The sequence below is a fragment of the Lepidochelys kempii genome, chromosome 1 (assembly GCF_965140265.1).
Source record: "Lepidochelys kempii isolate rLepKem1 chromosome 1, rLepKem1.hap2, whole genome shotgun sequence".
NCBI classification, from domain to species: domain Eukaryota; kingdom Metazoa; phylum Chordata; order Testudines; family Cheloniidae; genus Lepidochelys; species Lepidochelys kempii.
In genome coordinates this window covers 116,823,759-116,849,643 of record NC_133256.1, presented here as the reverse complement: position 1 = coordinate 116,849,643, position 25,885 = coordinate 116,823,759, and the positions used below count along the sequence as shown (strand labels likewise).

The window sequence follows — 25,885 nt, the reverse complement described above, 5'->3', positions numbered from 1 at the left end:
AAACTATTCCCCAAAGTGTAACAGAGCTTGATATGACTGCGTGGGTCTCATAGATGCAATTGCAATATAAGGGCTTACGTTTTACTAACATGGATGACCAAACATTGGTAACAGCTGAAGAACTAGGTTTTTTTAATTGTAATAATTAAACTAATTTTAGATGGCTTCATTAGCCCTTATGGTATGCTGTGACCTAGCCTTCAACCCAAAAATGGAGACATAGGGCTGTTGAAATAAGTCTAAAATGATTTAATAGTTAAAACCAAAGATACCTTGACTGGGTTTAGTTCATTAGACCAGTGTTTCCCAAACTTGGGACGCCGCTTGTTCAGGGAAAGCCCCTGGCGAGCCGGGCCGGTTTGTTTACCTGCCTCGTCCGCAGGTTCGGCCGATCGCGGCTCCCACTGGCTGCGGTTTGCCGCTGCAGGCCAATGGCGGCTGCGGGAAGCGGCAGCCTGTATGTCCCTCGGACGGTGCCGCTTCCCGCAGTCCCCATTGGCCTGCAGCGGTGAACCGCGGCCAGTGGGAGCTGTGACTGGCCGAACCTGCGGACGCGGCAGGTAAACAAACTGGCCTGGCCTGCCAGGGGCTTTCCCTGAACGAGCGGCATCCCAAGTTTGGGAAACACTGCATTAGACAGTTTAAGCAAAATTATTCTGTATTGCTCATATTTAAATGCTACATAGACAGAGGCGTGGATTTAATTTAAAATATTAACACAACTGAATATTCTTAGTGTCAGCCTAATTCATACATTTTAATATTTGTGCCATAGTTTGTTTAGCAAACATCGCTCCTTCACAGTAGAAAGTGAAAAGTATTGATTGCCACTGTGTAACATGTGAGGAAAATTGTTTTTCTCAGGTTTCTTACCTCCCATAACTCCACCAGAAAAATTCTTCCTTTCCCAACTGATGTTGGCTCCTCCTAGAGAACTCTTCAAGAAGACTCCTCGACAGATTGCCTTAATGGATATAGGAAATGTGGCCCAGTCAGTGGATATAAGTGGACTTCAGCTAGCACTAGCAGGTAAGAAATAACAAACCATTTTAGGTATATCCTGACAGCTTTTCATTGAGATAATAGTGAAAGCGAGATATTTCTTTTTAAGTGTAAAATGAGTTGAGCTATAATTCTAGGCTGTAGAAACTTCAACCACAGAGCATTTTTAACTGCCTTATATTTGGCTTAAAAAGCAAGTTTTATACATGGAATTTTCTTCTTTGAGGCTGTGAAGACACTTTTTTTACAATATAGGAATAGGCTTTACATCTGAAACATGTCTTTTGTTCTGGTGGCTGTTTTCATGCTTAAATTTTATTCCCTTGTATCCTGTGCAGTGTTTCCAATTCAGAAACACAGGATAACTTCTTATCAGGCAGCCATTACACCTCTTTCTTCAGTTATCTCTTTTGGCAAGCCCAGGTGTTATAACTGAATTTTTGGTAGTTTTTATAAATCTGAGATGATTCAGGTTTTTGTTACTTCCTGTATTGCCTCCAGATTGGGAAGGTGGCTAATTTGGCTGGCTGTATCTAGTAAAAGTGATTCTTTTGGACCACTTGGCAGGAGAAAGAGAGAAAAGGGTGGTGGCTGTGAGTCATCACTTATAGTAGGTCACTTTTGGAGCTACTGATTGAAACAGTAGGAAAGATGGATATAGTAAATGGGGCCAGTTTGGAGCACGAAAAATCCAAGTATGGTCTTGTAAGGATGTGATAACCATTGTTTGAGACTAGGGACCGAATGGCTAGGCAGCAGTTCTGCAGAAAAGGACATAGGGGTTACAGTGGACGAGAAGCTGGATATGAGTCAACAGTGTGCCCTTGTGGCCAAGAAGGCCAATGGCATTTTGGGCTGTATAAGTAGGGGCATTACCAGCTGATCGAGGGACGTGATCGTTCCCCTCTATTCGACACTATTCCTCATCTGGAGTACTGTGTCGAGTTTTGGGCCCCACACTACAAGAAGGATGTGGAAAAATTGGAAAAAGTCCAGCGGAGGGCAACAAAATAATTAGGGGACTGGAACACATGACTTATGAGGAGAGGCTGAGGGAACTGGGGATGTTCAGTCTACGGAAGAGAAGAATGAGGCAGGATTTGATAGCTGCTTTCAACTACCTGAAAGGGGGTTCCAAAGAGGATGGCTCTAGACTGTTCTCAGTGGTAGCAGATGACAGAACAAGGAGTAATGGTCTCAAGTAATGGTCTCAAGATTTAGGTTGGATATTAGGAAAAACTTTTTCACTAGGAGGGTGGTGAAACACTGGAATGCGTTACCTAGGGAGGTGGTGGAATCTCCTTCCTTAGAAGTTTTTAAGGTCAGGCTTGACAAAGCCCTGGCTGGGATGATTTAATTGGGGATTGGTCCTGCTTTTAGCAGGGGGTTGGACTAGATGACCTCCTGAGGTCCCTTCCAACCCTGATATTCTATGATCCTGTGAACTAAGTTTTTAATACCTAATCTTGGGATAATTAGACAAATATTAGTGTGATATTCAACCTATTGCCTGAGTTTTCCTGCCTTAGTCCTGTGTCTCCCTCTTTGAATTTTTCTGAGCATTTTTGTGAATGCTGTATTCTTTGACTTAAACTTTCAAAAATGACTTGACACTTTGGGTGCCCAAATTACAATACATTGAAGGGGTCTGATTTTTCACAAGAGCTGTGTACCTGCCCTCTGAAAATCAGGTCCTTTTTGAATGGTGTCAAATTAAGAACCCCAAATTACTAAATTTGACTGTTTTTGCTGGAGGTTCCATGCATTTTGGTTTGTCCTGTCTTCAAAATACAAAACCAGTAGTATTTTTGAAAACGGAACAAATTCATTGATATTGGTTGCTTTTAAAAATAAGTAGCTGAATGTGCAATGCTTATTCTGTATGTAGTGGATACAACAAAATTATACAATAAATCACATACATAACTAACTTGACTACATAGAGACCTTAGGCTATCTCTGATCTGACATGTTCATAACAGAGACAGTGTGGCTGAGGTAATATCTTTTATTGAACCAATTTCTGTTGGTGAGAGAGACAAGATTTGTTTCTTTGAATAAATGCCTGCCGTTGTCTATGTGCCTCATAGGAAGGCAACTGCTCTTGCTGTCTTGACACCTCGGAATCACCTTTTTGACTGGCTTCTCCATTTATAAAATAACTTGTTTCAAGTCCATATATTTCCCAGTAATCAAAGATGTAGAAAAGAAGTTAACTGAGTAGTCCGTAAAGTATAAAAAGAGTGAAACAAAAAAAACTTAAAAGCTATTGAGAACTTTGTTTATATTTGTCCCTCTTTCCTAGCCAATCTTGTCATGTAAGAGTTGTAAATCTTGATGGCTTTTGTAAAGGTGTTCTCCTATTCAGAATATCCCTGGATTCATTTTAGGGACAAGTTTGGACCTTGTTCTAGAATGTACCTCACAAAGATTTACTGCTATTCAAAAAATTTTAAAGCATTCTGTCAGGATAACTATCCTGAATGTTAAATTACATATGGGAAAGACAACTGATGTATCCTGTCCTTTAATATCTGATCTTCTCTGAGTAATATCCTAAGTAACAATCAGAATTTAAATATGAACAATTTGACTTGCAGCTGTAATTGCTTTTTTTAAAGGGCAGAAATACAGTTTCCTAAGGACTTTGTTTAGATTTTTTTGTTTGATCAGTATTAACTTCTCTTCAACCTGCTGATTTGCAGAATGTTTTTGCAAAATTTGCTTCTGTTTCTTTATTTGTACTTCTGCCTGTTTGGATCATTATCCTGCCAAAAACGTCATTTTCTGATGCTGGTGGGAAAAGGAAGTTTTCTGGCAAAATACTGCCTTTATTCGATACGGTTAGCTTGACAGAAGACTACGTTGGTTAAGGGTAATTGGCTTGTAGTCAAAGCTGCTTTTTCCAATACATTTCAGCACCTTCCGTTAGGAATCAAAGGAAGCTTCCTGCAATTTACAGAAGAGGAAAAATGTAGCACCACAATAGAGATCTCCAACAACTGCTTGCCTTTGAATAGCTTTTTTACTTTAGGTGGCTTGGGTTTAAGGAGCTTATGCTCTTCCCATACACAAATTAATCTTTAGCTCTTTTATTAAGGATTCTGCTTTAAATACAGCTTTTGCTTTCCCTAATCCCCAAGAATTGATCTGGCCTGATCCTGTAACCTTCTGCTTGTGGGCAGACTGCAGTGACCACATGGAGCTTCACTGAGTTCATTGGAGACTCCTTGCAAGCCCAAGAGACTTCATGTGTGCACTGAATTGCAGGACTGGGGCCTAAACCTGTTGTAGATCTCATAATAATATCCGATGGTACTTTATTGTCTGGGAATACTGGGGTCCAAATCAAACCTACAATTTACTATCAACTGTTGACCAGCTATGACCTTAAGATGAACACCACAGTGCCACCAAACTGAAATGATATCTACTCATCTTTTAGATGTGACATTTAGCCTGTTGGATTACTTGTAATGTGCAGGAATTGGTCAAGAATATTCCAAAAAAAATTCTTAGGCTTGTATACTGAAGTTCTAAATAGTTTATAAACCAGTAGAAGCATTCTGAAAATTGGTGAAATTGGATTTTTATTTTTTGCAATCAAATATCTTTTCTTGGGAAACTGGTAAAGAAGTATTCAAGTATATCATACATATCCTTGAAGGAAAAATATCCTACCAAATTAGTTCAGTGAGTCAATATTCAGATAAAATAAAACAGAAAACCACCAGGTACTTTGCAAACTTAATAACTTCTGCTTATTCCTTTGCTTTGATGGCAAAGGTTCATGCTTGCTCCCTTGCCAGCCATAGGAAATACACTTAGAAAAAAAGCCTTTGGACTCCGCAGGCTACCATTATCTGTGGAAGAGAGTTCTGTTATCTGACATTGAGTCTATTTTTGGGAAGGGGTTCAGTTAAAATTTTGAACACTAGATAATTAGGGGGCCATATCTAGCATGAAGAACGTTTCTGCAGAGAAAAGCTCTGAGTACTAGCTCACCAGGTTCTAAATAAAGGGGAAAGTATAAACAAATTCGGTGTAGGTAGAGGCAGTATACAAGCTCAGTTACACAGAAAATGAAGCAGTAGTTTCATTTCAGTACGGTGTCTCTCTTCAGTGACTGCTGGGCACAAAACAAGAGCTGTATTAGTTATGGGACCAAGATTTCAAGCTTCAAATTATTAGAGGCTGAATCTGTTAAGGAGCATGCTACGTAAAAAATGCCTACAAAAGGATGAAAACTCCCTGAATGACTAGATATAAGCGCATACTTAGACTTCCCCTTGCAGATGGAGTCTGTTAGCAATGCTGTGGGGCTGGCATCTGTTAGTCAGCTACTGACTTTTGTGAAGTAAGGTTGACCTATTTTAAAATGAACTGATCAGGGTGACAGAAAGTAAAGACATCCTTTTTCACAGTACTACAGAGGTCATAAAAGTTGGAGCCTGAAATTTAGGATTAGGAATAAAGGGTCAGCTAAACTCCCAAGTCCTCAACTTGTTTGAGTGCTCCTATGACAGAAGCCATGTTACGGTTTCTCAGAATGTATCTATAAGTTTAAAACCTATTTTCCTTTCTCTGTAAGCAGCTTTGCAGTAACAAAGAATATCTACTGGATTTAGTAGTAGTACTGTGTAATTTGTTTTCTATGCTGTGTAATTTGGCCTTTTTAGGGGCATTGTCCACCTCTGAACAATTCTTGCTTACAACTGTAGTCCAGATAGTGCTGGATGTCCCATGCTGCTGGCTCACTTCCAGATGCATAAAATTTTAATTTATATTAGACTCCTAATATATATTTTTTCAATGTAAGCAATTGCTGTAGTTGCTACTGGGATGATGTGACAACAGATGGGGGAAGGTAGTTAGTCTGTGCAACATCACTAAAAACACAGTCCACATCGAAAAATCTTTTACCTCTGATTTAGATTTTCTTATGGCCCCCATTATTGTAGAGTCTGAATGTCTGTTTGTGTGGGTCTTCACACAACAGTGGGGAAAGCGGGGGGAGGGAGAGAGAAATGTAACTGTAAAAATACAATTGGCAGGGGGACAAGTCTGGCAAGAATAGTGCATGAAAAACTACTCCAAACTCATTTTTTGAAACTGACTAGATCTGGGGTTCTAACTCTTTCCATAAGCTAGGTCACATCCTAGAGCAGGGGTTCTCAACCTTCTTTCTGAACCCTCCCCTTCCCCCCAACATACTATTAAAAACTTCAGGGCCCTGCGGGGCACCGGGGTTTGGGGCTTTGGCCCCATTTAGGGTTATCATGTTTCAGGTTCCCCAAAAGAAGGCACTGCCAGAGGGCAGAGGCAGAGGGGGAGCAGGAAGGAGGAGTCCCCTAACCCTCCTGTGCCCCTTCTACCCTGACCTCTGCACTCCCCTTCCATGCTTCCTGGGCACTTGGTGCAGCCTGTCTCTCACCTCCAGCAGCTGCACATAGCTCCTCCCTGGAAACAGCCACAGCCCGTCCTCTTTCTGCCCTTCCCACCAGCCTTGCAGCATGGGATTAGCTCACCTGTTGCAAAATGCAGCCCCAACTGGAGCTGCTCCCTAGAGAAAGGGTTCAGGATCTGGCAGCATGAGGCTGACATGCTGCATTGTGAAGCTGTTTGGTCCCTCACAGCTGCCAGATCCTGCCCCATCAGCTACAAGGGAAGGAACCAGTGAGGCTCTGCAAAAGCCCGGATATAGCCTCTGATTTGAAAAAATCTGCTCAGACAGACAGTGGAGAATCAAAAGAGGCTATGCCTGGGGAAAACCGGACATATGGTAATCCTAGGGTGCCGGGGCTCCTGCCTCAGAGGGCGTGGCCTCCTGAAACAGCTCTTGGCCCCCCACTTGAGAACCACTGTCCCAGAGGATTCTCACAGATAGCTTATGTTCTCACCCATTCCCAGTCGATCACTGCATTGCTCCCATTTGCAATTATGTAAATCCTTGTGACAAATACAACAATTGCTGTTTTCATGGAAAAGTAATACTGGGAAAGTGTTAGTATTTTTAGCTATCTAATGCAGTTTTAGGAAGTGGAAAGGAGGAGAGCCAACACCATGTGACCGACCAATCAACTCTTTGCACACCACCAGCAAATGCTCCATGGCCCACCGTTTACAAACCTGAACTAGATTTCATGTTAACACTGTCTCTTTAAGCCAGTGCTGTTCTAAAGCTCAGATTGTCTCCTGCTACTTTTAGTATTCCTGACATCTGTATTTTGGTTGTATGCTTTAATATCATGGGCTGAACTTTTTTTCAGAGCGTCAGTCTGAGTTGCCAACACAGAGCAAAGCTAGCTTCCCCAGCATTCTCAGCGATCCTGACCCAGATTCCTCAAATTCTGGTTTTGACAGCTCTGTTGCCTCACAGATCACTGAAGCTTTAGTGAGTGGACCAAAACCACCTATAGAAAGTATGTGCATCTTTGTTTACTCTTAAGTTTCTGTAGTCTTTGGCACAATTACTTAAGGAGTGATATAAATGATGTGTTGAGCTACTTTTCTGTAGATTGGATTGTATGTGACCAAGCTCATACGTCATAGTACAAAACTCCAGTAAAAACAAATTCATCTGATTGTACGTTGAAAAGTATTACAGTTGTGGGAGGGAGAGAGGTATTGCTATTGTCAACCTTATATTAAATATACAGTATAATAACCTTCTAAATGTAAAATGATTTTTCATTGAGTAATACAAAAAGGACTTCACCTCTTTACTTTTCCTTTGAAAGAAATCTTCACAACATTGTCTTTCAGGTCACTTTCGACCAGAGTTTATCCGGCCACCACCTCCACTCCATATTTGTGAGGATGAGCTGGCTTGGTTAAACCCAATAGAGCCAGATCATGCAATTCAGTGGGATAAGTCAATGTGTGTTAAAAACAGCACTGGAGTGGAGATCAAACGCATCATGGCTAAGGCTTTCAAAAGTCCTTTGTCCTCTCCCCAGCAAACACAGGTGGGTACTATGTGCTAGCTGCCCTCCCTTCTAATCTTTCCTATGCATGTTCTTGTATTTCATACATTTTAGAAAACTAGGGTCAAATTAAATGACTTAAATAGTACTCAGGTTTCAGAGTAACAGCCGTGTTAGTCTGTATTCGCAAAAAGAAAAGGAGTACTTGTGGCACCTTAGAGACTAACCAATTTATTTGAGCATGAGCTTTCGTGAGCTACAGCTCATCGGATGAAGTGAGCTGTAGCTCACGAAAGCTCATGCTCAAATAAATTGGTTAGTCTCTAAGGTGCCACAAGTACTCCTTTTTTTTTTTTTTTAAAAATAGTACTCAACTCAATATTTGGGGTTGACAGAATTCAATTTTTTTAAATAATTTCAGTGGATAATATCAATATTTGTTTATTTAAGCATTTTTAAATTTTTTATCAATTTATAATTTCCTATATTTGTGAACATTTGGGGTCAGACAGTAATTATTTAATGACAGTAGATTTTGAGATTCAAAAAGTTAAAGCTTCATAACCATTAAAACAGAAATTGTCAGCATCACATGTCAAAATATACAAAGTAAATATCCTTAAATCAAACTCTTAAGTTCTCAAGCAGCATTGTTCTAAGTTGGCCTATCTGTACATTTCAGTTATCATTGATGGAAATATTTTTCATTGTTGTATATATGGTGAAATCAACATATACAGATGATAAATTCTAATCTTTCCACGCCTATTTATATTACATAAAATTAAAATAGTCACATAGCAGACCCAGTGAAGCAGAATGATGGAACTCAAAACAAACAGTAGCCCGAGGTGCTAAGATGGAAGTGTCACTACAAGATTTAAACTCTCTAAACTCCTGTGTAGAGCACTAATCTGTCTGTGGGCACTCCAGAAGTTTGAAGATTTGTCCTGCCAAGGAGTGGACTTGCTTAAAACTGTCTCCAAATTTAGGAAATCTCAATATTGTTTGAGTTGTCTTGTCTCAATACCAAAATTCCGGAGTCTTGGTTTGTGTATGGTCAGGTGAGGAAAGCATTTTTTAAAACTTGGCAGTGTGTGTAGAAACAGCAGATAGACATTAGCTGAACAAATGGAAAATGTGACTAGTAACTAGTAACAGTATTTCCCTGCTAGGATAACCTTGTTGCAGTAATGCTGTTTCAGGTTTGGCAGAGGCTTTCAATAAGATGTTTATTTAGAAATGCTAAGGGCCTAATCTTGTCTGGCTGAAGTTAGTCGGAGTGTTACTACTGACTTCAATGGGTCTTAATCTTATCATTGTACTGTATAAGGAGAGAGATGTTCTAGAACAACTATCTCTTTCTGTCTAAGATAACTTATCAAAGTTGTTGGTAAGGTCAGTTAAACAGTGTGTATTTTCCGGTTCAATGAAAGAGCTAGAGCAAGAGATAAAAATGAAACTTGGATTATGTGGGTTTAATTTTTTCCACAACATACAAGGCTACTAACTGCCATGAGCTTCAAACCCTAGCTTCTTTTAAAGGCTTTTCTGTGCAGTTGCCCTGGGGCAGAAACTGAAATATTAGAAGAAAACAAAATATGTATAAGAAGAAATACTTAAATCCAAGTGGCTAGAATTATTCTCCTTTTGTATAATATAGATGGATTATTGCTTTTGTTTTGCAGGCTACATCATTTTTGTAAAAAATGCATAACCTGTTGACAATTACAGGAAACTTGGAGTCGTTCTTCATATCACTGGAATTTCTGCACAAGGCAGAATATTTTATTAAACTAAGTCATAATAAAATCCAGGCTAGGTTTCTAGTTCACCTTGTGTGGTCAACCATGTACAGTTTAATTCAAATTTAAAATGATGTTGTTGTTTTTTTTTATAGCTTCTTGGAGAATTAGAAAAGGACCCCAAGCTTGTTTACCACATTGGCCTCACTCCTGCCAAACTGCCTGACCTGGTGGAAAATAATCCTTTAGTTGCTATAGAAATGTTGCTTAAGCTAATGCAGTCCAGTCAGATAACAGAGTATTTTTCTGTCCTGGTCAACATGGACATGTCTTTACATTCAATGGAAGTTGTAAATCGGTAAGTGTTCCTTGTCTTCTTAAATCTAAACTTATCTTTGTGAGTTCTCGCACTGGAGTGCTCTGATCAGTGCTGTTTTTTAAAAAAATGAAAGCATAATGTTTCACAGGAAGTACCTGATGAGTTTTACTGATTGTGGCTTTATGCATAGTGGTATAGTCAGATTTGAAAAGTAGCTTGTTCCACTGTGCCCCTAAAGGGTACCAAAGTTAGCAGGAGTTTAGGAAATAGCTGTCAAATTTCATTGAAATAGGTTTTGGCCTGAAAAAGATGGTCCTTGTGCACAAATCAGACATATTAAAGCAAGAAGGGGGAAGAGAAGACTCCTCTATGCTCTTTTACCATAGGACATGATCATTGGCTGGAAAAGTGCTGAACTCATCTGACTAAATATACCAATTTATACTATATAAGCAGACTCACTAAAATGCAGTGAAGCAGCTTTGAATTACCTGTCCTCTTGCCAAAAGAAGTCTGAACACTATCATTCAAAACTGCCTGTATGTCAAGTTAGTTTCATCCCTTTTAAGGGTTTGTTCAATGAAAGGTGTAATATTGCTAATTAATTCAAACAAAGTAATAAACACTTCTTCATGAAATGCCACTAACATGAGAGGCACAGTTCATTTCAGTAGGAGTATTCATAGAAATAATTTTACAATATATCTTAAAACAAGGCTGTGCGTAGTAGTGGTTTTGCCTCTGTGATATGAGTGTTGTGTCCGCCATTTTGTTCTGCAAATGAAATAGGGCAAATCTTGAAATCTTGCTTCTTATTTGAAATTCACATTGAATCCCACCTCTTAATAAAAAAAGTGTAGTTCTATTGGGTTAATGGCAATCTCAGTAGAATGTTATGCTTAACTAGAAGTTTCTTACTTTTCTACATTTATATTTCTAAAGAAAATCAACTCTTCTGTGCTGTTGTAAATCAAATCACGTGACAGTGAATGTATTTAGTTTGAATGGTTGTGGCTTCTCTCATTTTCATGTTGAACTTGACAATTATTTATATGTAAAATTTCTTTGTGTATCATCTGTGTACATCAAGAGAACACTTTTAGTAGGAATAAGCTTTTTTCAGTCTTCACAACTTTATGAAAATTTATCTGATCACCACAAACTTTTAAACTAAGTTTTTGCCTAATAACCACCATCTAATATACAAAAGCATCCTTATTAGAGAGCAGCTAGTTCTATGAATAACAGCACTCATATGAGAAAGTGACAATGTATCCTTTAAAAAAAAAATCTATCTTTAACATTTCAAGATTTGCTAATCAATAAGCCGTAAACGTTTTAATATTGCCATACTTATCTGCTACAGGAATGCACAAAATGACAGAATAGTGCACTTCTGGGGTCTTGCAATAATTAGATTCAGAAATAGTATTAGTTACTGTTGTTTTCCAAAATAGACTGTAGAAATGGCACTAGCTTATTTAACAAATCTGTTCCACTGGTGTACTCTGTACCTGACACAAGTGGTAAATGTTCATGTTTTTACTGTTAGTCCTGCAAGACTGAGACAGATTCTATTTCATATTGTGCATCGGAATTATTCCATTCAGTTACATCAGGTACCTTTGCTTTCATTGGGTTTAATTTAGGTCACTGACCATTTTTAACGTGTGTGTGTGTGGAATAAAGAACGTAACTTCTCCTAGGGTATATCTGTCTACACAGCAAAGGGGCTGTGGGGCTGCTTCATTGCTGTGTAGACTTCCGAGGTTGGGCTCTATCCCCATCTCAGAAGTCTACACAACAATGAAACAGCCCCGCCGCTCATTGCTATGTAAAGTTTGTAGAGGAGTAGTGAAAAAACTTCACTTGTAAATTGATCACCTTTGATATTGAAATTGGAGACAGATTTCAATGCCATTTTTAGTCCTCTTAGAATAGTATTGTACTGATACTCCTGAGGCCTATGGGGAAGCACTAATAGAGAGATTTTACAGCAGCTCATCTTAACTGGAATGACTTTTTTGGGGTGGAAGAGAAGAATCAGAAGATGTCCACAAGAGCATGTGAAGGGTGAGATTGTCGTTTTTGCCTAGAGTTTATGGAAATACAATCTGGGAGCATTTTAATACCAAAACTACTACTAGTGTGAGTCTGAGGAAGTACTGCTTCTACCAGGGTAAAGTTATGATCTCGTTTCCTTGTTTCTCGCTTTCTCTCTCCTCAGACGCCTCCCCTGTTATCTCTACTGTTTTGCAGCAGGCAGAATGAACAGGAGCAACAAGAAACACACAGTTCTTGTTCATTCAGTCAGCTGGAGAGCTGTGCCACCTGCTATAGAGGGAAAAGTCCTACATCTGGAGTCAGTGCAGTGATTCTTTAACAGAAGGTTCTGCTAGATCATGTGTTACTTTTAAAAGAGTCTACTTAGAGACACTGACAGCAATGGATTTTGATGCCTCTGTATAATGCTACGCTTATGGATGCTGTAAACTTCTAGAGCCAAAGCTCCATTGCATACGATGGGTACAACAGAACTGTTATGCAGGGGCATTTCTTTGCAATTTAATCTAGTTTGTGTGTTATGTAAATAAAAGCAAAGTCACACTCGAGAGTTTGAAAATGCCAGAATAAAAGTGGTCTGTGCAGCTTTAATTGGGCCCCCTTGTGCCTGTACGTTGATAGTCTTTATTTACATGATCACATACAATTTTTCCACAGGACCCCCACCTCCTTCAGTGCACGGGATGTACTTGCTCTGGATTGGAATCAGGGCTGTGTAGTGAAACAGACTATCTAGAACCCTGCCTCATTCGTTGCAGAACTTGGAAGGTGTGTAGTGAAGAGAAAGGATGACCTCATGGTTAAGGCAGTTGGAGAATTGTATCCTGCCTCAGCCAGAGTTCCTGTGTGATGCTACACAAGTCACTTGAACCAAACCCTTCGCAGGTCGTCACTAATTGTGTGTTCTTCATTTTCTGGGTGCCTGACTTGATTTGCAGAAGTGCTGAGCATTCAGAGGAGGGTTTGAATAGTATGCAGTACATAAGACTTAAGGGCCACATAGTGAACAATGAGTATAAAACAAAATATTGAACAGCTGCTCTGCTCACTTAGTGAGCATCATCCTTCCTGTGCCTTAAATGAACCAGGGGTCTTGTGGAAAAAATACTGTATCATAATGCATACACACAAGGGAGCCAAATTAAGCCTGCACAGGCAACCTTAAATCAGGTATTTTGTGACTCTTGAGTGTTTGACATGAAGGTCACCCCCTGCCAAAATTTCAAGTCCCTGTTCCAAAGCATGGGGGCAGGGGAGTGCATCAGAGAAAAGGTCACCAGAATATTTTAACATGGGCAAAACTTATTTTTCCCTTGTCTCATTCTTGGAAATGGCTGAATTATTTTGGTTAACGTTTAAAAAAAAATCAAGCTGAGGTGTAGACATCCAGCATGTAAAATTTCAGCCCAAATATTAAAGTTTGGCAAAGTTATAAGCAACTGAAAACAGGGTCTTAATGGGAAGGGTAGTGCTACCTTACTCTGAAGTGCTACCAACCCCACCTATAATACAGCTGATTTTTTTTTTTGCTTCTGGCATCAGAGATGCACTCAAATTTGCTTAGTTGGGACAAACTACTGTCAGATAAGTATGTTCTGAGAAGTTTTATTATAATAGGCTTGGATGTTGACTTCCAGATCTATTGTAATTGACCAGTTGGGTTTCATACCCATGATTAAATGTTACTGTAGTGATATGTAGCTTGCTTGTATGTTCATGCATTAAGCAACTATTTTTGAATGAGAAGCCTAATTCTTCTTCCCCTCATGCCAAACCCTGTAGTTTTCTTCCTTCCTGTCCCCACTTCAGCACTGCAGACTACTTTTCTGGATGTTTAAAAAAGAAAAACTGCTAACACTGATCTGCATTAGTCTCCTGAGTAAAATGTTTTAAGTATTTAACCTGAAAGTTTCCCAGAGGCTACAAGCTAAATGAGAAGTAGTTGGAACTTCTTCCCCATCTCTTGGTCTTTCAACTATTCACGCAAATTTGTGAAGCGTTCCATACTATTCAAGGAGTTGTTAAACACCTGGTTCCATTCCTGCAATGTTGATGAATCAGTCCTCAGGTGCGCAGTATAAGTACCAAGCCTTCCCTAAAGCTGCCGAGTTGACAGTTCTACCCACTTCGAGGTAGTAGCCATCAAGCTGCTAGGGCCTCTGCTCTGCTTTAGGAAGGAATGGCAGTAGGTAAATGGGTACCCCCCCCCCCCGGCACAGTGAAAATCACATCAGTTCTGATGCAGGCAGGGTCCTCCCCACAAAAGATACAGGGCAGGAGTTTTCCATAAAATTTAAAATGGTTGGCAGTGTCAAAAGGGAAGTTTGAGGTGAGGGAAATCAGGTAAAGTAAATGTCCTGTGGGATATAAAAAACACTTGCAAAGTCTTATGATAAGACACCTACTGACCTACATGCTCCAGTCTTCCGAACCACTTCATTAAAAAGCCAAAACCTTTGTGATCCAGCAAAGTTCCATACTGGTTGCACAGCAGTCTAGTGCAAGCTGGAGCATCTTGCAGAACTGCATCTAACTGGCATACTTCAAATGTGATGTAAGATCATTCCTTAGTTGTAGTACCTCTCTTACTTTGTGGGTATTGAAACAACTTGAAAACAACTTACAAGTCCCCTTCAAACAAGTCAGATGGCAGTTGTACACCTTAATGATCCATTAGTATAGTACATGTATTGCGTGATTGAAGATATTATGTCTATAGCACTATTCTGAAAGCACAAGCTCTCTTGCTTTCTCGTATTTTAAAAAAATGTTCTCTAGCTCGCTCTTTGGTGAGACACTTCTGGTTCTTCACACCAATAGTGTGATTAACATGTTTAGTCATTTTAAAGTCTTTTGAACTTATTTTGAAATCCAGATATTAATGATGATCTAATTCCCATGATTTCTAAATTTAGAACCCTGAAAAAAAACTAAGGCAAACTAACGTTTTTGAAGCACAAAATAATGCTGTTCCAGTTGTGTATTTTAGAAGAAGTGTTCCAGCTTCTAGAACTTGATCTCTGATGCTGATATACACAATTGCATTTGATGCTTGCTACAGTATGAAATTGTCGCTCAAATAAGCTCTAATCTACTCAGATAAGTAACTTGAGAGTTTCTGTTGCTCTGCATGCAGTGCCCATCACTAGCTTCTGTAGGGTGTAAGAAGTGCATCTGCTTATTAGACAGTAAAGATCACATGGGTGCCTTTGACGTAGGCCTCCTGCACGGAGACATCTAGAGAGTAACATTAAATAAAACCAATTTCTATATTGCACTTGATGTAAAAATAGATTTGCCTTTTGATGTTGGTGTCCGGCTAGTGCAACGCACTTATTGGACATAACTAAAATGTTTGGAGTTATGGTCTTTTGACAACTCCCTTAGACATTACAGTGGATTGTCAATGAATCGTATACAAATTTGAATTATGAGGGTAACTATACTTGTCCATTGTTTAATGGTACGATGGATGATTAACTTGCTACTTTATCTGTACATTAATCAGCTGGTTTTACATTTAACAGGCTTACTACAGCAGTTGATCTCCCTCCTGAATTTATTCACCTTTATATCTCCAATTGCATCTCTACCTGTGAACAAATTAAGGATAAATACATGCAGGTGGGTATTTGAGAATGACTTGGTTAAAAGTCAAGATGAGGCATCTTCAGTAGTGAGATTTAATAAGGTGACTACATTGGGAATTCACATATTCCCTCTTTACGAATTGTGACTTCAAGAAGTAAAATACCGCTTTAATGAAATTCTGATGTTTAATAAGCATATGATTGAGTAGGGGTTGTTCCTTCAGTATTTTTATAGGCGCACAGGTAGTAGTCTTAATTTTCTGCAGAGTACTTCATGCATTCAGTAGAAAAGTAGTTGTACAGTGCTTCCCTTACATTATTCAGGACTTTATATGGTGTCAGAGAGAGTCAGATCTCTCACTTGGTACCCTTCTCTCCATCCACATATTAGATTTTTACCTCTTCTCCCTGTCCTCAAGCTTCCAGATCCTTCCACTTCTAACTTTATTTCTGCATAGCGCTGTGCTTTGTCATCAGAGAAACACTCCAGAATCTCCTGCACTTTTTAGTACTGCAAAGGGAAGTGCCCACAGTTAACAAAATAAACAGAAGGCATTCTGTTTCTAAGGACACGCTATGCAAAAAAAGAATTACACTTGAAGTGGAAACAAAATGGCTCTCAGGGCTAATGTGTGGCATTTCAAAACCTTAGCAAATGAGGCAGCACCCTGTATTTCCAACCTTCTTGCCCTGCGATTGGCATGGCTCCCAGCTTTTTAAAATTCCTCCCAGTCTGAAAAAATCCACAAATTCTACATCCTCTAGCATGAGAAATTATTCTGCAATAATTTCTTTCTTTTAGGAAACATTACTCTTAAAATGAGTTCTTTTTCCTAAAAGTAATGACTAAGTTATCCTTAATGCTCAGTACATATATTTAATATCCTCTTGAGTCACTCTATTGTGGAAATCTTGTATTCAGATCCAAGTTTTTGCCCAAGAGGTAGCCATGCCACCTACGTATAAAGTAAGTGTACAGTGGTAGGACCTAGTTCGTACAATCAGTAAAAAAAATTTCATGCAGGACTGAAGAGCATGTCCAGCTCCCTATCCTTAACATTTCATTATAGGGCAGCAGACGGGAAAAATAAAGGGCTAAATGCAGATTGTATAAATCTTGAAGTGAAAAGGTTGGTAAACTGATATAACTAATTCTAGTTGAATTGTCACAAAATACCAGTACAAAGGGTCAGACTCTTCAACAGAATTGCTTGGGCATATTTTCAGATATTAAAGCCAGACCTTTTCTGTTTCAGAACCGCCTGGTACGTCTCGTTTGTGTCTTTCTCCAGTCTTTGATCCGGAACAAAATTATTAATGTACAGGACTTGTTTATAGAAGTGCAGGCATTTTGTATTGAGTTCAGTCGGATACGAGAAGCAGCTGGCCTTTTCAGATTGCTGAAGACATTGGATACTGGGGAAAACCCTTCGGAGGCAAAAGCTTCAAAATAAGACCCTTTCAAAATTTGGCGAAACAGCGGTCAGCTGAATGTTCTGTATCATTACTTTTTTGTGTATAAATTTTAAACTTAAATCAGTGGATTGCTTGGTTTAATACTGTATAAATAGCATTTTATGCATAAAGCAAGGCAATAAATATTGCTTTTCTGATACTAGACTATCTTGAATTTGTTTTGATTTTTGACACTGGACACACCGTATTTTCTGTCCTTGACTATTAAGCCTAAGGAACAATAATCCTTAATGGAAGAATCTCCTAAAGTGCAAGCATTGCTTACTTCCAAGGGACTTAAATTTTACTGGAGAATTATGTGATGCCCCTGTCCAAGAAAAATAAGCTTGGAGGGGGAAGGACAGAACATGAGAATGTCCAACATGTTCAGTGAGTTGTTTCAAATCATGCTAAGCAAGCTTAGAATTGCTACTGCCAGTTGAAACTGAGGGAGTGATGTCACTCCAAATTCCATCATGCCAATTTTTTTAATAAATTCACGGTACCTGTAGAGGTTTAGATTAAAAAAAATTACATTTCTAGGGAAAATATAGATGCAACATGCTAATCACTCCTTTTAATCTTTAAAGTAATCGTGAAGGGTTACTCCATCAACAGTTCTTGTCTCAATATTCTGAGACTGACATGGCTACAACTACACTGCACGCATCCTAGAATAGATTTCAGAGTGGTAGCTGTTAGTTTGTATCAGCAAAAAAAAAAAAGTACTTGTGACACCTTAGAGACTAACCAGTTTATTTGGGCATAAGCTTTCGTGGGCTAAAACCCACTTCATCAGATGCATGCAGTGGAAAATACAGCAGGAAGATATATACACAGATAATGAAAAAATGGTTGTTGCTGTACCAACTGTAATGAGACTAATCAATTAAGGTGGGCTATTATCAGCAGGAGGGAAAAAAAAACCTTTTTTAGTCATAATCAGGATGGCCCATTTCAGATAGTTGACAAGGTGTAACAGTAGGGAAAAATTTAGCATGGGGAAATAGTTTTTACTTTGTGTAGTAACCCATCCACTCCCAGTCTTTATTCAAGCCTAATTTAATGGTGTCCAGTTTGCAAATTAATTCCAATTCAGCAGTTTCTCTGAGTCTGTTTTTGAAGGTTTTTTGTTGTTGGAGAATTGTGACTTTTAGGTCTGAAATCGAGTGACCAAAGAGATTGAAGTGTTCTCTGACTGGTTTTTGAATGTTATAATTCTTGATGTCTGATTTGTGTCCATTTATTCTTTTGCGTAGAGACTGTGGTTTGGCCAATGTACATGGCAGAGGGGTGTTGCTGGAACGTGATGGTAGATGTGCAGGTGAATAAGCCTCTGATAGTGTGGCTGATGTGATTAGGCCCTATGATGGTGTCCCCTGAATAGATATGTGGACACAGTTGGCAACGGGCTATGTTGCAAGGACAGGTTCCTGGGTTAGTGTTTTTGTTGGGTTGCTTGTGAGTATTTGCTTCAGGTTGGGGGGGGTGTCTGTAAGTGGGGACTGGCCTGTCTCCCAGGATCTGAGAGTAAGGGATTGTCCTTCAGAATAGGTTGTAAATCCTTGATGTGCTGGAGAGGTTTTAGTTGGGGGCTGAAGGTGACAGCTAGTGCCATTCTGTTACTTTCTTTGTTGGGCCTGTCCTGGAATAGATGACTTCTGGATCAGTGTTTGTTTTTTTTCCTCTTGCTAATAGCCCACCTTAATTGATTAGTCTTGTAACAGTGTGTATGGCAACACCCATTTTTTCATGTTCTCTGTATGTGTGTGTGATATATATATATATATATATATATCTATCTTCCATTGCATCCATCTGATGAAGTTGGTTTTAGCCCATGAAAGCTTATGCCCAAATAAATTTGTCTCTGAAGTGCCACAAGTATTCCTCATCCTAGAATAATTATTCAGGGTGACCCTTAACCTGAGATTGAGTGGCCAAGGGTTTGGTGACTGATCACTGCTAGGTACCTATGAAGATGAATCCTGAGAAGGGAGGATATTCTGAAGGCTGAGCTGGTATTTGTGAAAGACTATCATACCCAGGAATATGGGAGTCCAGCAAAATTTTTGACTGGCTCCCTGGGTTGTTCTGAGGGTGACTTGACTCAAATAATCCAAGGAAAGACACTGTAGTTCAGGTGTTATCCATGTATCAGCTGCTTCCCTGAAGGAGAGTGCTGTGGTGTTCAGTGCACTTGTAGCATAACTGCTGTCTGGTCCTAGGCAGATGGAGGTGCTCTTGGTACTGCAGTCTGACCTGACACACTTTGAGCCAGGACTAAGAGTTCTGGTATTGAAGCGTCTGGCAGTACCACAGACTGGTTCTGAGGAAACCCTAAAAGCCTGGTCTGAGGGAGTGTAACAATCCCTCAAGTCTGGGGGCTGTGCCTCTAACACAGCCCATCTTACTGTTGCTTTCAGCAGCCCCTCTGATAGATTCTCTTTTATGGTACTGGGGAAGGTGACTGCTTCCTGGCAACTGATCTGTCACATTGCTTAGTTCTGTGGGTAGCTGTGTCCATGTGAGGATGAGTAGAAACAAGGGATAGTGATAGAATAAATCAATATTGCTGCTGATGTGCTGCAGAGTACACAGCCCTGATTGTAGGCATAAGGCTGAAACATTCCTAGCTTAAACAGGGTTGCTTAAATTGCACATGGTAGATAGTTCTCTATAGTAGCATGCCACTTCAGTAAGGGAGTGGTAGAAGCCTAATTCACAAAAACTCACCATTACACTAGACGGACCTTCTGTGTGCACACCTTAAAGACCTGTCCATATCATAGCATGGGTAAATGCAGTATTTGAGGACCTCCCTATCTGAATTTTTAATTGTAAGGATTACAGGCATGAAAGCTTCCTCAAATTTTTAATGCATCCATCTCAAGCTGACTAGAACAATCTTGCTATACTAGGTTTCAGAGTAGCAGCTATGTTACTCCTGTTCTTTTTGCAGGTACAGACTACCTGTGGCATGTTAGACTAACATTTATTAGAGCATAAGCTTTTGTAAGCTACAGCTCACTTCATCAGATGTATAGAATGGAACATATAGCAAGATTATATATACACACAAATTGGAAGTTACCATACAAATTGAGGCTAATTAGTTAAGGTGAGCTATTAGGAGAAAAAAAACTTTAGTGATAATCAAGATGGTCCATTTAGACAGTTGACAAGGTGTGAGGATATTTAACTTCACAAAATAGATTCAATGTGTAATGACCCAGCCACTCCTATTACTATGCATCTGATGAAGTGAGCTGTAGCTCACAAAAGCTTATGCTCTAATAAATTTGTTAGTCTTGAGGTGCCACAAGTACTCCTGTTCTTGTTATACTAGTCCCTCCTCCCATCTAGCTTCAGAAGGATTTCATGCCCCAGAGCAGATGACTGAGAAGGAAGTGGGAGAGGCCATACAGGACTTGCACCTGGCTTGTTCTTTCAGGGAGGGGGGGGGGGGTCCTGTAACTCTCACCTAGGATCTGAGCCCAGATTTAATGATAAAAGACTAGTACAACACCTCTGTGTTCCTACCAAGGAGTAAAGAACAAGTTTTTCTCAGTACTGCATTCAATGTTGAAACTCTAGCATCTTTAGGAAAGAAGCTGAAGAGCCAGTTGTATGTGAAGCAAATTAAAAGCTAGCTGGTATAATAAGGTTAAGAAAGCAGTCAAGTTTTTAAATACCATTACATTTAATAAGCCCATACAACTTACAGGATTTTAGGTTTTTTACTAATAACTTTTTAAATACACAATACATAACATTGATTTCTTTAATTCAACATTTTCTTAAATAGTTTAAAGTATACAATGAAAAAAGTTTGATGTACTGTATCCAATCAGTGCAACCAAGTTTATTAAAAAGTTAGCACTAGGCTTGCCATTATCAAAGTCAAACAGTTTGAGTAGTAGTTTACTCATTCTGGTTTTGCTCAATATCAATCAAGTTTGAACAAGTTATTTCTGTGGATTGAATGTTTTCCTAAGCGTTAGACCAAAGCAGCCCCTGTAGTTGCCAGTCAAAGGCAAAGTCCCACCAGTGGACTCAAAACTAACACATTTTCCTGTTAAGTTTTTAATGCGTTCATTAATCATATCAGATGATTCCACTTGGTGACTGAAAGAACAAGAAACCTTCAAATATTAATGGTAACTCAGTGAGCAAGTTCATCTAGCAATTACTTGCAGATATAGTCTTTCACCATAAACAGCAAACTTAACTGAATTAAGTTTGACTTAGGGCTTTAAGAAAAAAACTAAAGCTCTCATGACTACTTACTGTATTTCATTAATTCAGTAGGAGTTCCACTTTCTCATCCCGTTTTTCAGACTGAAATATATTCTTTAATTAAAAATGCAGCAATACCATGTTGTAGATGGAATACAGTATAAGTGATACCTACTAAATTAGATCCCTGTCCAATTAGAGTATAGGTGGACTTATTAAGTTCCCTGGTAATGAATTCTCTTACACAGATACATGCAAACAATCAAAGATATCCTACTTTAAACAATCTCAGGTCAAAATTTTGCCATATGGCAAGTTATCCAAGAATAGAGTTCAGTACCCAGTTTGAATACATGAAAACATTAACTTGATATATGTGCATCTTTTATATTTCCAGTTCTGGAATCTTCACACCATGTCACCTGTATGAGAGAAGAGAATATTAAGTAAATAGCACAAAGTCTGATTAAGAAGGTAAGTTAGAACGTTATTTTGGTGCAGCATTGAAAGTTGTAGAACTGATGAAAGGGAAGAGACTGCTTGTTGTGGCTGAAGTCAGAAAATGGAAAATAGCACTTGTTCATTTAGCTGCTGGCTGCCACATTTCTCATCTATAGGGCAGCACCTACCAAATTCCATCATACTACTAGGTTGAATCTACTAAGAGCACTGTCATTTTCTCCCAAGTTAAACTCCAGTTGCTCACTCTGTTCCCCAGGGGCAGAAGAGTTGATCTGACGCTCCGCTATTGAATAACCTCATGTCTTCCACCAAGAAGTAGTTCTGCATTAAATAGCACATGATGTTGAAAGTCACTGATGGAAGCTATACACAACCTCCCAACTCCGGTAACTTAGATTTTCTTAAATCTCCACAATGAAGTCATTGCCCTTATGATCTGCAGCACTCTTATTATTTGGAGCTTTCTGGAGCACAATTTCCCAATTTTGCCAAATGCTGTGGAGTGGTTCTAAAGTGTGACATTAGGGCACCTTTATTGTTCTTTGTAGCCTGTACCATATTTGGGATTAGGTTCCACACACTGAATATGCCAGCCTTAATTTATTGTACATCTAGTCTCAAGATTACTGGCATTGTTCATAGTAAACTTATCAAAACTCTCCTCTAAAGAAAAGAAGCCTGCTTTGGGGTTATATAACTATCCTAACCAGAGCTGGCAAAGCATCCAACTGCAGCCATAATATAAAAATCACTAACATTGCTCTCTAAACAGTCTCAACACCCCTGTAAGGCACAATTGTTCCATTTTACAGAGGGAAAAAGTGAGGCAGAAGTCCCAGTAAACTAGTGGGAGGTCAGATGAAAGAACTTTCACACCACAGCTTATGTAACTGACAATATAATAGAGGCCAAGAGGTTAGAAAGATTCAAAATGGGATTTGATATGTTATAAAAGGTGCTAGAATTATAGTAGTAAATTTAAAAAATAAAATAAAGGGCTGTGAAAGGGATATAAATCTTCATGGTTTTCAAGGTTTCACACAACCTCTAGCCATTAGTGGGTTAACAGGAAACATTCCCACATGGCAGGTTATCCCATAACTATTGCAGGAGTTTTGGTACCCTCTCTCAAGCATCTAATATTGGCGACAAGATACCCGGATAATGGATTCATAAAATAAGGCCAGAATAGACTAGTATCATTCTAGTCTGACTTTCTGCTTCGCACAGGATAAAGAACTTCATCCAATAATTTCTGGATCAAATCCATAACTTCTAATGGAACTATAGCATACCTTTTAGACACACAACTAGTCTTGACTCCCCCATGTAACTACTTGCAGACCATGATCAATTTATCTCAACCTTCTCATGGATAAAATATACTGAGACTAAAAAAAGCTCAATTTAAAAGGCATATTTTCCAGACCTTAGATCTTTTTATAGCTCTCTTCTGAAGGCTTTCCAATTTGTGAACATCCTTTTTGCAGTGTTGACACCAGAACGGGACACAGTATCCCAATAATTCTCACTAATGCCAGATACAGAGGCAATACCACCTCCTCACTCCTTGTTTTTCTAAAAAATAGGAATTACGTTGGAAGTTCTGTAGCCTGTGTTATACAAAAGCTCAGACTAGATAACAATGATCCATTCTGGCCTTGGAATCTATCAGTCTACTAGATATGCATCAGTTTATACGCCCAAGGATCATATTTACCCTTTTAGGTACATCACCACAGTGGGAGCTCATGTTCAGGTGACTACCTTGTTTTCCAGTCATTACTTTCAAAGATATAGTCAACTCTTTTCTGTGTAACATACATTATTTGTTCCTAGATGTATGATCTTGCACATGGTTGTATTAAAAACATTCAAATAAGCACTCTTACCATGCGATCCAGGGCCGGTTACCACTCTACCAATTTGTGTCACCTGCAAGTTTTTACCAGTAATGATTTTATATTTTCTTCCTGATCACTAAAAGATACTGAATGTCACAGGGCAATGAACAGACTCCTGTGGGATCTCATTAAAAACAGTCCCATTGGGTGACTATTCTCCATTTACATTCTCCCCCCCCCCCCCCCCATTTTCAGTTAACTAATTTTTAATTCATGTAATATGAGCGGTTGAATTTGAATAGTACTTTTTAAAAAAATCAGTATGTCATACAAGACTAGGTCAAATGCCTTACAGAAGACGAAGTATATTTTATCAGTTATCTTTATCAAGCAAATCTGGAATCTTATTTAAAAAGAAGATACCAAGCTTTCTTAACAATACCTGTTTTCCATAAAAAAATATTGATTGGCATTAGTTACACTGCCTTCTTTACTGATTGTGTCCCATACCAGCATTTCCCTGATACTGTCTGGGACTGATGTCAGGCTAACCTGCCTGTAATTTCCCAGGTTCTCATTTACCTTTTTTTAAATACTGGTACAACGTTTTCTCTCTCGTCCTCTATCAGTCTGATCCAATATGGCAAGTCCTGTGTTCTGGACAGGCAAGATCTCTCAGTTATCTATCTACCTCAGTTAATTCTAATACTGTTTAGCCCATTTATGTAGAGCAGTGGTTTTCAACTTTTTTCATTTGTGGACCCTTAAAATTTCAAATGGAGGGACAGACCCCTTTGGAAATCTTAGTCTACGGACCCCAGGGTCTGCAAACCACAGATTGAAAGCCACTGATCTAGGAGGTCACTTTACATAGTAACACTAGACTGCTTATCGACTTACGACAAGGGAAATATTTCAGGAGGTTTCTGACAGTCTTTTGCTACCATTTGAAGTCCAGAGAGGGTTTCTTCCACCACCTGTGTTTCTCCACCTACCTCTAGAAAAGTGGTTACTGAGGTCAGACTAATAATTCGCTTCAGGAGACTTTGTCATTGTGCTTCCAAAGAGAGCAAACTGCTTATGGAGACACTGCAATTCGGCCTTTTATTGTCATCATTCCTCAGCAACACAGAAGTCCTTACAAAGCTTGGCATAGCAAAAGAGGAGGATCCCTTATGATTGCATCATATGATATTGTTACTGATAATCAGAATTACAATAAATCCTAAATGAGTTTATATACATTTAAGCAGCTATGAGGGACACCATAACTATTCTCACGGAAGCTGTGGATTCTCAGCACCTCTGAACAACAACAAGGTGTCAAGTTGAGCACTCAAATATTGGGTTGCACAAAATTAATGGACGTTTCTGAATTTCTGTCTGCAAGTGACTTGGCTATGGTTTCAAAAAGTCAGTGGCGGAGCTAAAAACATATGCCAGGAATCCTTGATACCACGTCTATGCTCTACAAGACAACACCTCTAAATCAGTCAAACTTAATGTTTTGAAACAGCTTGACAATGGTTGGCTGGCCCTTTAAGGGGAGTAAGGGTCATCTTATCTGTGACAGGCTCCTGTAAGAGAAGTCAACCCACACACACCAGGACATAATTAAATCTAAGGTGGCTGATTGGTAGCTAATTAGCCTGATACAGGGTTACCAGGGCTCAGCTGGGGGGTGAAAGTGTTCTAGAAACAGGAAGCTCCTGAGGAAATATGCTCCCAGGAGAGCTCACCAGATCAAGGAGTCCAGAAGGTGCTCTTCTAGGGACAAGGAACTCCCAAACAGTGGCAGAAAGCCCAGCTTGTCAGGAACTACACACTGCTCCAGAGAAGAACTGCAGTTGATATAGCTCTGCTGACCCTTGGCTCTGGGAAAGGATTCTCCTCAGATAGTGGCAAGAGGCCTGATTCCAGTGAAGAGACCTATGCTGAGAGAACCCTGCTAGTACAGGGCCCGGATGGAAGGAAGCACTGGATCCAGGTTGAAATGGATAAACTAAGACTGATCATCTCCCAGCTAAGACTCTCTGGTGACGTTTTGCTTGTATTTTCATTGGGCCTCATTGAATGTACAGATGACACATTAGGGGAAACTGAGCCAGGGAAAGTCGGGAGCACCATGCTTGGCCAGCAGAGAGTGCTACAGTGCAGGTATGCTGTGAGACAGCTTCGTAATCTTCCTCTGAAAATTTTATAAGCAAATTTGCAGATTCTTTAACTTTCTTTGCCACAT

At 39.4% G+C, this 25,885-nt stretch overlaps 2 protein-coding genes and 1 non-coding gene across 13 annotated transcripts in view; 1 reads left to right on the top strand and 2 right to left on the bottom strand.

Annotated features, from left to right (window-relative positions):
- CNOT11 (CCR4-NOT transcription complex subunit 11) overlaps nt 1-25,885 on the top strand; it is a 33,145-nt gene that overhangs the window by 5,110 nt on the left and 2,150 nt on the right. The window contains exons 2-8 of one of the 7 annotated variants that reach the window (XM_073351824.1): nt 865-1,029; nt 7,272-7,424; nt 7,768-7,970; nt 9,829-10,031; nt 12,220-12,354; nt 15,584-15,680; nt 21,738-21,814. In XM_073351824.1, the coding sequence (XP_073207925.1) occupies nt 865-1,029; nt 7,272-7,424; nt 7,768-7,970; nt 9,829-10,031; nt 12,220-12,354; nt 15,584-15,680; nt 21,738-21,770 (989 nt within the window). In that variant the 3' untranslated portion in view covers nt 21,771-21,814. Of the gene's footprint in view, nt 1-864; nt 1,030-7,271; nt 7,425-7,767; nt 7,971-9,828; nt 10,032-12,219; nt 12,382-12,713; nt 12,825-15,583; nt 15,681-16,902; nt 17,265-21,737; nt 21,815-25,885 lie in introns of those variants that run through there. The other 6 variants (XM_073351796.1, XM_073351815.1, XM_073351805.1 and 3 more) reach the window with 6 other exon arrangements.
- The window catches only part of RNF149 (ring finger protein 149), a 35,753-nt gene continuing 31,315 nt past the window's right edge, over nt 21,448-25,885 (bottom strand). For all 5 annotated transcript variants that reach the window (XM_073351899.1, XM_073351909.1, XM_073351866.1 and 2 more), the window contains one exon: nt 21,448-21,762. The gene's annotated coding sequence lies outside the window, so the exon portion shown is untranslated. The remainder of the gene's footprint in view (nt 21,763-25,885) is intronic.
- Nucleotides 24,658-24,771, bottom strand: LOC140905649 (small nucleolar RNA SNORD89). Its single transcript, XR_012156895.1, has one exon. It is a non-coding gene; the product is annotated as a small nucleolar RNA SNORD89 (small nucleolar RNA).